The sequence below is a fragment of the Musa acuminata genome, chromosome BXJ2-2 (genome assembly GCF_036884655.1).
Source record: "Musa acuminata AAA Group cultivar baxijiao chromosome BXJ2-2, Cavendish_Baxijiao_AAA, whole genome shotgun sequence".
In the NCBI taxonomy this organism is placed as follows: Eukaryota; Viridiplantae; Streptophyta; class Magnoliopsida; order Zingiberales; family Musaceae; genus Musa; species Musa acuminata.
This window is the reverse complement of record NC_088339.1, coordinates 1,271,379-1,284,818: the sequence shown is the minus strand read 5'-3', so window position 1 is coordinate 1,284,818 and position 13,440 is coordinate 1,271,379. Positions and strand designations below refer to the sequence as shown.

The 13,440-nt window shown below is 37.1% G+C and overlaps 1 protein-coding gene across 1 annotated transcript; it reads right to left on the bottom strand.

Annotated features, from left to right (window-relative positions):
* Nucleotides 1-7,872: 7,872 nt before the first annotated feature.
* LOC103968827 (gibberellin 20 oxidase 1-D-like) lies at nt 7,873-9,755 on the bottom strand. Its single transcript, XM_009382159.3, has 3 exons — nt 8,989-9,755; nt 8,590-8,911; nt 7,873-8,524 (listed from the first exon to the last, which is right to left on the bottom strand). Exons 1-3 carry the CDS (start codon nt 9,546-9,548, stop codon nt 8,249-8,251), a joined length of 1,158 nt encoding a protein of 385 aa, XP_009380434.2. The 5' UTR covers nt 9,549-9,755; the 3' UTR covers nt 7,873-8,248.
* Nucleotides 9,756-13,440: the final 3,685 nt, after the last annotated feature.

The window sequence follows — 13,440 nt, the reverse complement described above, 5'->3', positions numbered from 1 at the left end:
ATTTCTTTGAAGATTAAGGATGCACATGGTCCATTGTGTTTGACCTGTCATTTTACCTACTTCAAACATTGTAATCTCCTCCATGTCATTTCCATCTATTGGAAGGTCAAAAGTGCATATTTTGAATGAGTTCATTCTCATAATGAAAAATTAAATTGCCTTCAGGTGATGGTGATCAAATATGATACTTGGAAGACCTGTTTTTCATTACACAATCAGATTGTGTTGCAATTCTTGCAGGTAACACACAGGCACCCATCCTTTAATAGATGATTTCAATGTGAAAAGAAGTATCAGTTCATCATCTTCTTTGACTAACAAGTGCAATTTCTAGCTACTAATGGCCTTTATTTCCCTTCCTAATTATATGTTATCTTTCATTGACATGCTAAGTCTATGCGTACAAGTGGAGCTCTTGATCATTCAACAACAAAATTGAATCTTCCTTTCATCGAGGTTTAATATTGGATCCAATTAAATCTTTTTCATTTAATATGTTTAAAAATGTATGTTCATGTATGTGCATATGAATATGCATGAAGTAAAACAGTATCTGCCCTTGGACTCTAGGTTGGCAGTATCCACAATACATGTTGGACGTTGGCATTTGAATTGCAGTACGTAAGTCACATTTTCAATCGTTGTCTTATTCTACTTGGTAGATGTCTTCATTGCCCAGACTGTGGTTCAGGTGGATGCATTGTCCCCTTAGGCTTCATCATACATCTAATTATGTTCACCCAGGATTCGGCATATGAATAAAATTGACAGACATATGTACATAACTCTTTCTTTTTTGCTTCTCTCTGTGACCAAACTTTTCATATACAGGTTTCAACAGGCTGAGAATTCTTTGAAAATTTGATGGATGGGGGAAGTTACCTATCTGTAGGGAAGAAAGCTTTGGAAAAGGTTCTGGTTACGTCAGGGAGAAGGATGGGATATGGTAAGCTTGGTTATAAAAGTAGAAAGAACTAAAATTCTTTGCTGTCTTTTAATGCAAAACAAAATCTGCTTTGCTCCAAAACATTTTGGCCCAAGAGGGGATTAGTTTGACTGGTTGCTTGCTACTTGCCTTCCACCAACTGAATCTTATTCATACTTGTCTTTTTTGTGGTAATTGATTTTATTCGTGTCCCTAGATCAAAAAGAAAAAAGGAAGTCTTGAACTTCAGCTTTGCCATGTGATGTTTTTTGTTCTTCAGTTGACACGACTGCGTTTTGGGACTACACTAGTTGGGTTTCTATTACTGCTTGCCTAAAAAATGATAAAGGCTGGAAAGAAGTTGGACTTGATTGCATATATCACGAATAAGCACTGGATGACCTATGACAGGAATTTCTTTTGTAGATATGATTATTAGGTTAGAAATCATACAAAGGTCATAAATTAAATGTAGTGACATGTCTATAACCTTGATGTTGCTTAGGAATGTGAATCTGAAGGAGCCAATACAATGATGGAGTATCTTATATCTCTAAAACCAAGTTTGGTGAAAATTATGGTATTTTTATAATCTTAATATGGTTTATTTTCGTTTTGTTTTCTGATTTGTATACTTGTTAATGTCCTATGATTGCAGGAAATTTTACTCTTAAATTTGCTGATAACTTCACCTGTGATGATCCTTTAGGTTTCATTTAGTTATCTTGCTCTTCTTGCTCACCTATTTCTTACTTCAGCCACTTCTAAACACGTTTCAGCATAACTTTTTGGAAGCTGAATAACTTAAATATTGCCAAACCAGGCGGATGGCAGTGTAGCCTCTGCATAAGGCCTTCGATTTGTTTTCACTTATTTATCAAGGATTATATATTGTTTGTAAGTAATGAAAATACTTGTAGTTATTTTCACAAAACCTAGTTTTTTTTAGGAGTGGAACTAATTCCTAGTATATTGGGTGCAATTTATCATATTCTGCAGAACACTGGATCAGCAGGTGCATAACTTCATATTTGCAAATCGTATTTAAGCTTTTGATCAGTTACTGAATTGTTGTTTTGAAAAAATTCTAGACTTGCCATTGGCCATTTACTGTCCATTACCATGGGACATATGAATAGGAATCAGGACATAGGTAACTTCTGTCTACTGTTCTGCTCCTGCCAATGCACCATGCAGTAGCTGACAGTTAACAGCATCTCGAGGAGCAACTGGATTCTAATGGGGTTAACCATGTTGTTTTGTGATGAAAAATGTAATGCTAATGGGCTGTTCATAGTGTTTTAGAATTGGCATTATCATTTCAAAGCCAAGTGAATTTACCTGCAGGGAGAAGAAGCCTACAGTTGTTACTTGTCACATAAGTTACAAGCAGGTTCTCCTGTTAAAACAATTCTTTTTATGATGTTTGATCCATTTTTTTCCTTCAGTGAAATAATTATGTATTTTACATATACATGCTCACTGTAATTCTCCTTATCTGATGGCTTTTGATTCTAAACTATAGAAAGTAGCAGTTAACTGTGTGCAAGGAAAACCTTGCACCATAATACCGTAAATTTGCCATTGATCTGACACTTCTATCTGGAATTTCTACTGAAAAAACCATTCGGGAAAGCTGATTGCCATTTGCTTTTGGCAAATATCTCTATCAAAATTGATTGTATCTGGAATGGCCTTGGGAGTTTTAATCGATGCTGACTTTCTAATTTCTAAATAGCTACTTTCGTGACACTACTTGTGATTCTTGAGACTCTTGTTAAACATATTGAAAATATATTCATCACTTCGGATGTGACAGGTTAGTTCTGTAACATCTCTTTTCCATGAGATCTTTGAATTTTCTTAGTTCTAAAATAATCATTGGTTTTCTTTTAGAAAGTAAATCTGAAGCTTCTGTATGTAGTCGTCAGTAGTGGTAAGAGGCATCTGATGCATTTTGATCTGGATTAGGGTTGATCTTGGTCCAAGGTCTATCCAGTTGCTTAGGCTCCTTGCATTTAGCTCAAGTAAACAAGTGCTTGAGTTTTCAGTAGCCTTAAGGCTATATGTGTGTTTTGAACTGTTACTCATTCTCATTTGAAAAATCAGAACACCTTTTTACTCCTAGAGTCATCTCTCTGAACATTGTTATAGATTGACCAACTCTAATGAACTAAACTGTATATCTCAATATGAACTGGTGAAAAGAACATAAAAGCCATTGAAGGATCAGGTGGAAGAATATATTCAGTCTAACAGGCTTTTTGAATTTGTTAGATGAGTCACAAAAAGGCAGGAGGATTGATTTTACAACAAAACAGAGACACAGTGATCAGGTCTTTCTCCATATCAATCGGATGGAAGCTTCCATGCTCACCTAAGAATATTTTGTTGTTTTGGACTTGTAAACTGAGGTATTGTCTCTTTGCTCATCATTCTTTTCTGAAATCTCCTTCATGTATCAATAGTCATTAACTTCAGCATGTTTCCTATTAGATTCCTGCAACCTTTATGTCTCATGTTTTAGCTAGAGCAGATTATAAACACTACTAGGCTTCTTACAACCCATCATCTACATGAAGGGTTCGTCATAGACTATAACCAATCTTCTTATAAGAGCTTAATCCTTGAAAGTTCTGTCTTCTAGGGCTGTTCTTGTTGCTCACTTAGCAATGAATCAAGAAATTAAATAAATTGTTCAATTTGCTTTGGAGGTGGCTATATTTTTTTCTTTTCCGAGAGAGATGACAATGAATCACAGGTATTTCTACCTACTCGGCCTGTTTAAATTGGATTATCAGATGAATATGGGTAGAAAAATAGATGCCTGAGTCAAATTAGGACAGATTTGAGTAATATTTAATCAGGTTTGCTAATAGATATGATGAAATTCTTGAGAATTCTATTTGCTATCATTTTTGTTGTGGTAGAGATTTATTACATAGAAAAATTAAGTATTGAAGTCAGTCCTGAGACTAGTTTGATTGTCAACGTAGTAATTGGATTCAGGAAATGGATAGGATGAAATTTACAGCCACTTATCTGCTGTCATTCTTACTTATGGATGGAGTCATTTGCTTGATTAGCACTCTCAATTATTTTCATGAAAAGCCTAGTTTGTATCCTTCAATTATGACATCTGAACCCACAATTAGATGGATTTGATTTGATGGTATATTACAAATTGGATATGCGTCAGTTGCAATGTAGGTCAATTTGAACTGGCTTCACTCAACCAGTCTCATCATTCCAAAGGAAAGCCAAAAGGGCATTGAAATGTAGGGAAATATTATGGGTTTTTGCATATCTATACTTGCAATGTTTGGAAATAGTATATTTGCTCCTCCAGGTTTTAATATATATCCCTTTAAATATTTAGATTCTCTGCATATAACAAATTGTTTGACTATTTAAATTCTTTTTATATGTCACTCTTGTTAGCATCAAATCAATAAATCTATGTTAATTACTACTAACTATCACTAACAGTGAGGTCAGAAAAATATTAAAATTTGAAGTACCTAAAATGCCTCTTATCATTTTCATTGAGTATTTAATTTCTTGTTTATGAAACTTAAATTCAGAAAGGAAAATGTAAATGTTATTAATTTAAAAGGTATACATAATATTTTTGAAGCAGGATTAAATTTAATTGAAATTAAAGTATTAACATTGTCATACTAACAGTTAACTGACGAAATTTCTTATAGTGGTACATATGTAAGTTTTTGAGTCGTATAGAATTATTTACATATGCATAAACTTAAATTTAGAATGAGAAAACAATGAAAAATCACTAACTTATGAGGCATGAGTAATATGCATATTTCAATATTTTGAGGTATTCGACTGGTGAATTGTTATGTGAAATTTTCACAATCCTTGGCCCATAAGCAGCTCCTACATCTTCTTGGTGTTTGATTAGGTATTTATTTGATGAACTACCAGTAAATTCTAGTTTATGCTCCCCACACCAATTTGCTTAAAGACCCACTGATCATTAAATGATGATATGTGCATATGCTGCTGAAAACATAACTTAATCATATCAGTTAATTTATCTTAATAACCACAAGGATGGATTTGAATACCATAACCATGTCGAGTCCCAAACTCTTCATTTCTCAATCTATTCCACTGAAGCATCATCCTCAACATGCATTTGGGATCTCACCTCATACAGTGAGTGCTGTGGAACCCCTGTTGGCCTTGTTCATTAATCAAAAACCCCAATCTCTAGAAGATGATGGCATCAGTGCCTGCTACTATTGGAATATGGGTAGTGGCTGGCACTCATCAAGTGCTTCATTCAATGGACATCATTGTTCCTGTCTTGGCAGGTTGTGAAAGAATAGATTAGATATACTTGAGAAGGGAAACCTTGAGGAGATTACATTGTTGGGCCAAGGACAAGCAAGCTTATGGTGTTAGATTACAGCTTTCTTGGCACCTTTGAGCTTTTGATATGCCATATTAAGGATGAAGCTACTACTAGTGATGAAAAGGGGTTTGACCTTACTTTTTGTGTTGGGGTCTTTCATGAGGTCACTTTAGCCTCCCAAAGTGGCCATTGTTATCCCTTAAAGTCCCAGCCCAGTGTTGGTCTCCAACAGCCATTCCACTCCTTTCCAAGTACAATCATCTCAGCACACAAAAGTAGGCAGTAGCATCAAGTCTAATGCTGGTCACAACACCACTTCACTCTTCTTCAAGTACATTCATCTCATGCAACACACTTAGGAAGACCGGCAAACAAAAGGCTTTTGGCCACAGGCATCCCCACCACCGCCACCACCACCTCCACCTCCACCTCCACCACCATCACCTTCATCTCTCCCCCCTTGTAATGAGCCACTTGTACGCCTTATCTCTTTGATTGTTCTTGTCTGTGATTCCGTGCCTTTCTTGTCGTTTACTTGGGACAGGAAAAGAGAGCAGGTTGGTGACTTCTCCTGGACTCCCTCGTTGTTGTGTCGACCGGGAGATCCTCCAGGGATTGCGTGTGCCACGCTGGTGCTCGCCACTGCCTCACTCTGACACGCCATTTCCTTGTCACTGTCAGGGATCGGACTGTGCCCTCTGTGGGATGGACAAGTACGGTGGAAACCAAGGAAGCAAGTAGAGCAAGCATATGACAGGAGTTCCATTGGCTGGTACGTATCGTTCATTCTCTCACGTAGTATAAAGAGTTAACAGACTTGTCCTTTGGCTGAGCAGAAAAAAGTCTGCTCTTAAGAGCACAAATAATCTAAGCTTGATTTAAGACTACAGGCTTAGATTATATCCGTTGAGGTATCCTTATTTCTCATATCACACATACTTAAAATTCCTCATCCTCGAAGAATATGCTGACTTAAGTATTGGGAAAGAATTACAAAGATCTTTATAACATGAATTGATGTATCTGCTTGATTAACTGGGTGTTCTCTGACAAGAATCCAAGTTGCAGCAATTCAATAGTGATCTCTGTAGAAATTTAGGCATCAAGATTGACAAGAAAGCTATGGGGTTGATAGTTTCATCCACTGAACAATACAGTGGGTGAGTTTATCTGCAAGACTTTAGCTTCTGATCAGGCATGAAAGGGATTTAAGTTCACACAAACAACCTAATTTTATTATATCGAGGAATTTACGCAACCATATCCTGTGCTCAGAGAACGGGCTTATGTCACTCTTCTTCTTATGCAGTTCTAAGGATTCTCTTAAGGCAGAAAAAAAAAAATCCAGGTTTGCAGGTCAGCATACACATCTTGAATTGTCACATTCATTGTTATGCACCAGTTTTAAGATTCAAGCACCGCTTTATGATATGATATTTCATTTTCATACATTTTTTCATTTCTAGTATAAGAAAAACAAAACTCAGTTTATATTTCAACACTTCAACTTAACCATCATCAGATATCTTTATAGGCCCCAACTAGAAATTGGTTCCTGATTCATTTCTTGATATTTCATATCATAAAGGAGTAACCTTATATCAAGTAACTATATCATGTCATAAAGGAGTAACCTTATTATTGTATCAAGTTCTATCCTCTTCTTATTTTATATTATCTTACAATAAAATAATCATCCAGTTATTTATTTTCAACTTAAATCTTGTGGATGTGGTATTTTGATAGGAATCTCATGCATTGGATTTATTTTACCTTTTTTTTTAAATTTTCGTATTATTGTGAGAAATTATCAACTATAAGATGTAAGAAAAAACAATTAGTGGGCATTCATTGTGTACTACTTTGTGTAACACGACAAGGTCGAGAATTTATGTGTGAGTTCGAATGCACTGAAGTTATTATCTGGCTAGGAATAAGATGTGACCTTCCATGATCATAAAGAGATGCTCCCAAAAAGATATTATATATCTCAAAGTCCTATGAGTTATCCTTGTATACCATTTTCCACTTAGGATTTGTGTTAGTTTTGTGGCCCCATTTGAAGAGAGTGTGATATCTTAATTAGTCTCACACTAGATATAAATTACAACTGTAAGTATTCTTTTTAGAGTTGTGCAACTGTAATATTACAGAAGTTTGAGTTATGATTATGTGGTCTTTAAATAAATAAAGGAATATTTGGAAAAACATTTTGGCTCTGAAATTTAAAGAGATAAGTTTAGTGTGATAATATTTTTTTGGTATTCCAGTTAGAGTGGGGGAAAAAATGGAATTTGGGATAGGGATTGAGACATATGAGTGTTGTGATGGGTTCAGAAGAACCCACCAATTAAGATGGAGGGGCAGCACAAGAGGACAAGGATTCCACTACCTCGCCCTCGTGCACTGCGGGAAAAGGAGAATGAAAGCAACAAAGTGGTGCAAGAGCTCCATGGGTGGGAGCGCCACTCGCCCGCAGACTTGTCCTCTGCCTTGGCGACTACCGGACAATGGCAGGGGAGGCGTAGCTCTCATGGGCATTCATCTTCCCAAGCTTTGTTGCCTGTTTCCAGGACAAATCCCTTTCTTCTTTCTTTCTACTGCTAATGTAAGCGAGAGCTTGAAAGAGAAATCTTGCTTTGTTGCCGCCAGGGCCCCAACCATTGGCAGCCTCCCTCTGGTGCAAGATGCTACATTACAGATGAAGAAAAGTTGGGGACTATTACGCTGCTGTCAGTGGAGGACAAGCTACTCTAGCTGAGAGCATGTGTTCATTTGCATCCACTTCCAATTTCAGAAAAAGTAGGCTGTCTCAGCTTGTCTCTTTGCCTCCTTGCTCTTCTATCCATCATCATTGACGCATTTGGATGCATACCTCTCTCTCTCTCTATAAGCTACTGTTGAGAACCAAAAATGACGAGTCCAAGTTGGGTGCGTCGCGGTCACTGCGGCGCGGTCGCTTCGGCCCGGCGAATCCAGCTCGTGAAGGCGTCGAGGGTCTTCATGTCGGCTCTATAATGCTTCTGGGTGAACTCGAGCAGCGTGGGCCACGTGAAGTCCGGATACGCCCTGGGATGGTCGGCGTCCACCAGCGCCCCTGGCGGGCGCACCACCCTGTCGGTGGCCGGGCACAAGAAGAAGGCCAGCGACTTTCGCGGCACCTCTCTGTTCACCACTGCTCTGTGTAGGCAACTCTTGTACCTCCCGTTCGACAGCGCCTACGCGGGGAGTGTTAACTCAACTCAGTGAAGGGGATCGGGATTGGATGGGATGGTGGGCTTACCATGAAAGTGTCACCGATGTTGACGACGAAGGCGTCGGGCTTGGGGCTGATGGTGCGCCACCTGCCGTCGGCGAGGACCTGCAGGCCTCGGACGTCGTCCTGGTGGAGGATGGTGAGCGAGGTGGGGTCGCAATGGGGGCCGGTGCCCAGCGTGAGTTCCGGCTGCCGGCACGGCGGGTAGTAGTTCAGCCGCATTATCGAGTCGTTGCCCTCGAAGAAGTCCCGGAAGTGTGCCTCCCCCACTCCCAAGCTCAATCCGAGCACCTCCATTATCTCCAGTGACAACCGGCTCATCGCCTCGCAGTATCGCTGGTACACCTCCCTGTCATCGCACCGTCAACGTCAGCTTAGCAAAGCGTACGATACCTTTGGCAGCTTGCTGTTGTCGGTCTCTCTTACCCCAAGTGGCGGAAGTCTTCGCCGAGGGCGTCGACGATGTAGTCCCGCACGACGCCTCCGGCGAGCGGCGAGGGGGAGAAGCGGAACGAGAGGGTTTCCTTCCACGGCAGCTTGCTCGCAAACCTCCCCGTGAAGCTGCTGGCGTAGCCGCAGCTCTCCCCGGGCTTCCGCCGCGCGAGCTGCTTCGCCGCCAACGGCATCGCGAAGAAGGCCTCCGCGGCGCGGTGCGCCTCCGCCAGAAGCTCTGCGTCGATGCGGTGGTTGACGACGTGGAAGAACCCGTGCCGCTCACACGCGCCGGCGACGGACCTAGTGACGGCGGCCGCGGCAGCGGGGTCACCGGACCGCAACCCGCCGAGGTCGATCAGGGGGACAGAGAGCTCTTCGTGGGCGTCGGGAGTCGGCTTCTCGTGCTCGGGCCAGACGAATTGTTCGGGGATGTAGTCCTCGCGACTGAGGACGGCGGCATTGAAGACCGGCAGTGTCGCCTTGGTTTCTATGGGCTTTGCTATGCTCATATCCACCACCGTTTTGGGTAGGGAACGAGTTCCCATCACCATACTCTTCCTACTGTCTCTCTTATATATATACGCTTCTGGGACGGCAAGCAGTGATGTAGAGGGGGCGGGTGGTTTAGAGCTTGAATGGTGTGGAAAGTATGCAATCTTACGAAGGATTCAACGCTGGCTTAGGCCACTGCCCTTCCCTGCTCCTTATATAGGATAGTGGAGCGAGAGTGAGTGAGAGAGAGAGTGAGTGAGTGAGAGAGAGAGAGTTGCTGCTTTTGACACAGGAGTCATCCCACCTTTAAATCTTAGCATGATCTAGCATGATATTTAATACGTCACTTCATAATATTCGTCGAGGAATGAGAAGAGGACACATGTGATGAAGTCGTAGTCGATGTGTTGGATCGATTGCCTCCAACCGACTGTTATTTAATGAGGCATTCGCAAGCGTTAAAATATATGACCTCTAGAAACCTCGATCAAACATTAATAGTGATGATAAGTGCAGTCGGTGTGCCGACGGGTAAAGTTCACAAACATATGTTTTCGGATTATTATTATTATTATTATTATTAGTATTATTATTATCTAAGTTTTTGGCATCTATGATAATTCAATTAAAATATTTATCATCTGGTATATATTTCATATTAATCAATATGGTATTTAATACTTAGTGTAGTAGTGTCGAGATATGAGTTGATTTATAAGAGTAAATAATAATTACTGTTATCAACTTGTTTGGAGTTATTAGATTAATAAATTAATTGTTCCGTCATATCACAAAGGGTCTCTAAGTAGGTAAGACCGACCGAAACTATCTCAAGCTATATATATATATATATATATATATATATATATATATATATATATATATATATATATATATATATATATATATGGTGAACCAAAACGGAGCTAAACAGTGGCGATCCAAAAATATTAAAATGTTGATTTAACTTGGTTTGCTACTCTACTCACACGTGCATGAAAGCTCATTCATGTGTGCAAGCAAACTACAGCCTGTAGTATACTGGACGATGTTGTTGATGGTTAAATATGATTGTCTTCATATTCTGAAGATTGATAATGAAATATGAATGTCTCAATATTAAATTGATGTGCCACTGTCATGTGCAATAAAGCTTATGTGTGCAAGCAAATATAGCGAAGCTGAATTGTAAGGGATAGATAGCATCGATGATAAGTTTTGAATGGTGACTTACGAATGTTTTTTTTTTTTTTCTTCCAAATGGTAAACGACGGAGGGATATAAGGTCACGACTTTTCGACAATCCATTAAAGTTTTTACGAATTAAGTTAGTCAATTTTTTAAATATATTAAATGATATTTTAAACTCTAGTAAGTAAATATCTTATATAAGCATAAAAATTGATTAATTTGAGTCAAATTATTTTATTTACACATATTCACATACATTATCCGTTCATAAATCTTTTTTATATAATTATTTTTGTAGTCTAGTAGTATTATAATATGAATATTCGTTTCAAAATCAAGATTTCAAACACATTTATTCTTATCTTTATCTTAAATTACTTATACTTACAAAAAAAATTTAAAATAGGATAGTTTATCAAAAAAAAATTCTAGTAATGAGCTTTTATTATATGGCGTCCTTATTTAGTTTTTACTAAGGTTTGCTTTAGTTAGAGCTTCGAACAAAATAGTTTTAATGAAATCATAAAAAGATAACGATTGTCTTTTGATTATGTTTGATTCAATTTTTTTGAATTGAATCAAATTTTTTGAAATGAATCGAATCAAACTGATTCAACTAAATTATAATTATTCAATTTGATTTGTTAGAGTATTAGATTGTTTCTTATTTTTTTATAATTTTTTCCTAACCTATCACCTCTACTCCACCTTCACCTCCATCGCTCCTCCTCATCCTCTTCTCATTCTACCTCTATTGTCTCCTCCCACTCTATTGTCTCCTCTCCCTTCACATTGGCTTCCTCTTCCTCCTACTTCACTTTTGTCTCCTTCTCCTATTCCACCTCCGCTACTACCTCCTTTTTCCACTCTACTACCTTTGCCCCCTCGTTCTCTCACTCCACCTCTATCTATCATTGTCTCCTCTCTCTCTCTCTCTCTCTCTCTCTCTCTCTCTCTCCCCCCCTTTGGCTTTCTCCTCTGCTCGTTCCCTTTCCTCCTCATAATTTACCTAGAAAAATTATATATTCAAGTTATACTCGATCATAGATTCATTATAAAAAATATATTATTTTAAAAATTAATCATATTAAATTTATATAAAAATAAAAAATAATACTAAATATATTATCATCTCACTCTAGTAGTTTCGAAGAGTTTGGATAAGTTTGATGAAAATTCAAAGAGTTATGCTTGTGTTACACTCAAATTATATTCAATCACATATTGGATAAAAAAATCTTATTTTTAAAAAAATTAATCATCCTAAATTTATACCAAAATAAAAAAAGTGATACTAAACATATTATCATCTCATCATAGTAACTTTGAATAAGTTTGAATAGATTTGATGAAAATTCAATGAGTTATACTTGATTATTGATTCAACCTAAAAATATCCTATCTAAATATTTATTCATTTTGAAATAATAAGAATTTAAAAAATTAATAATAAATATCTTAGAATCATGAGCTAGTAGTTGAAAAGTTTGAATTATTTTAATGAAGCTGCCTTAGTTACACTCGAGTCACCCTCATTCGTAAATTCAATGAAGTTTGACTCAGTTTATTGTGATTGTAAGTGATTCGATTTGAATCGATCTAACTCAAACCGTGACACTCAGACTAGATCGAATCGGTCCGTAGATTCGTAGCTTGAAATAGTCTAAATCAAAGGTATTATTAAAATTTTTAAAAAAGACGTTCCTTAGTAAAAATTAATTATGGAGGCATCATCTACTAAAAATTCAATACTAGAGTTTTTTTAAAATAAATTATCCTTTAAAATAAAACAAAGTTTATTTTTTTTCTTGAAATTTTATGACTACCCATTTAAAAATCATTTGACCTAGGTCAAGCTCAACAATTCAAATAAATATAACTTATGATTATGCCTAAATCTTTCATTTTCTTCTCATAAAAAAAAAAAGTTTTACGTATACCAAGTCTACCTTGGCCACTTTTAGAGTTGACTAATGGGGAGGCATCATGTCAACAATAATGTCTACAAATTGGATACGTTGATTTAAGCACATCCTTGTTGAGGGTAGATAGCTGACACTGTAATTCTTATTGACCCTTAAACCTCTTCAAATTTAGTTCTAATAATAATATCATAATTAATCAGACATTTGTCTAATGATTGGTTTTCCTTTGTCATCTCGCAGAAGTGTTGGGTTGAATACTTGTAAAAATGGTGCACAAATATTTGGCCTAATTTTAGAAAAATAAATTAATAATCTTGGATTTAATTCAATGACTTGGTTATAGCATTAGAAAACTTTAACATGCTATGTTTTTCTTTTTACGCAAAATTAAACACATAGTTTTCATATTTACATTATCTAATTTTATATTGAGTGTATATTCTTGTGAAATCTAAAAGTTTGTATATATCATTGTGATTAATCTCCGTTAATTAATTATCATTTAATTATCAATTAAAACCCTAAGTAACATTTATAACCTTTGAAAAGTTGACGTTAACTTTTCAAAGGATATAACTTCTTAACTCAGACAAGTTGATGTTAACTGCAGATAGCTATGATTGACTTGAGTGTTTTAAATGGATATTAGTGGGACAAATATATGTGAAGCATCCTAATATTTAAATGGTTATATATATGTTATATATTGACATTGATAAAGGCAAAAAATATTATTTCCAAACTCTGAAAAGCTAAAAATGGAAAAAAAAATCTTTCAATTGTCATACACAAATAACATGGAAAATTCTTAAGTTGTGCCGATCTATACCTTTTC

Coding starts and splice junctions, on each gene's coding strand:
- LOC103968827 (XM_009382159.3), bottom strand. CDS start 9,548: ATGGTGATGGGAACTCGTTCCCTACCCAAAACGGTGGTGGATATGAGC. Junction 8,912..8,988: donor GAAGACTTCCGCCACTTGGG/GTAAGAGAGACC, acceptor GTGCGATGACAG/GGAGGTGTACCAGCGATACT. Junction 8,525..8,589: donor ACATCGGTGACACTTTCATG/GTAAGCCCACCA, acceptor CTCCCCGCGTAG/GCGCTGTCGAACGGGAGGTA.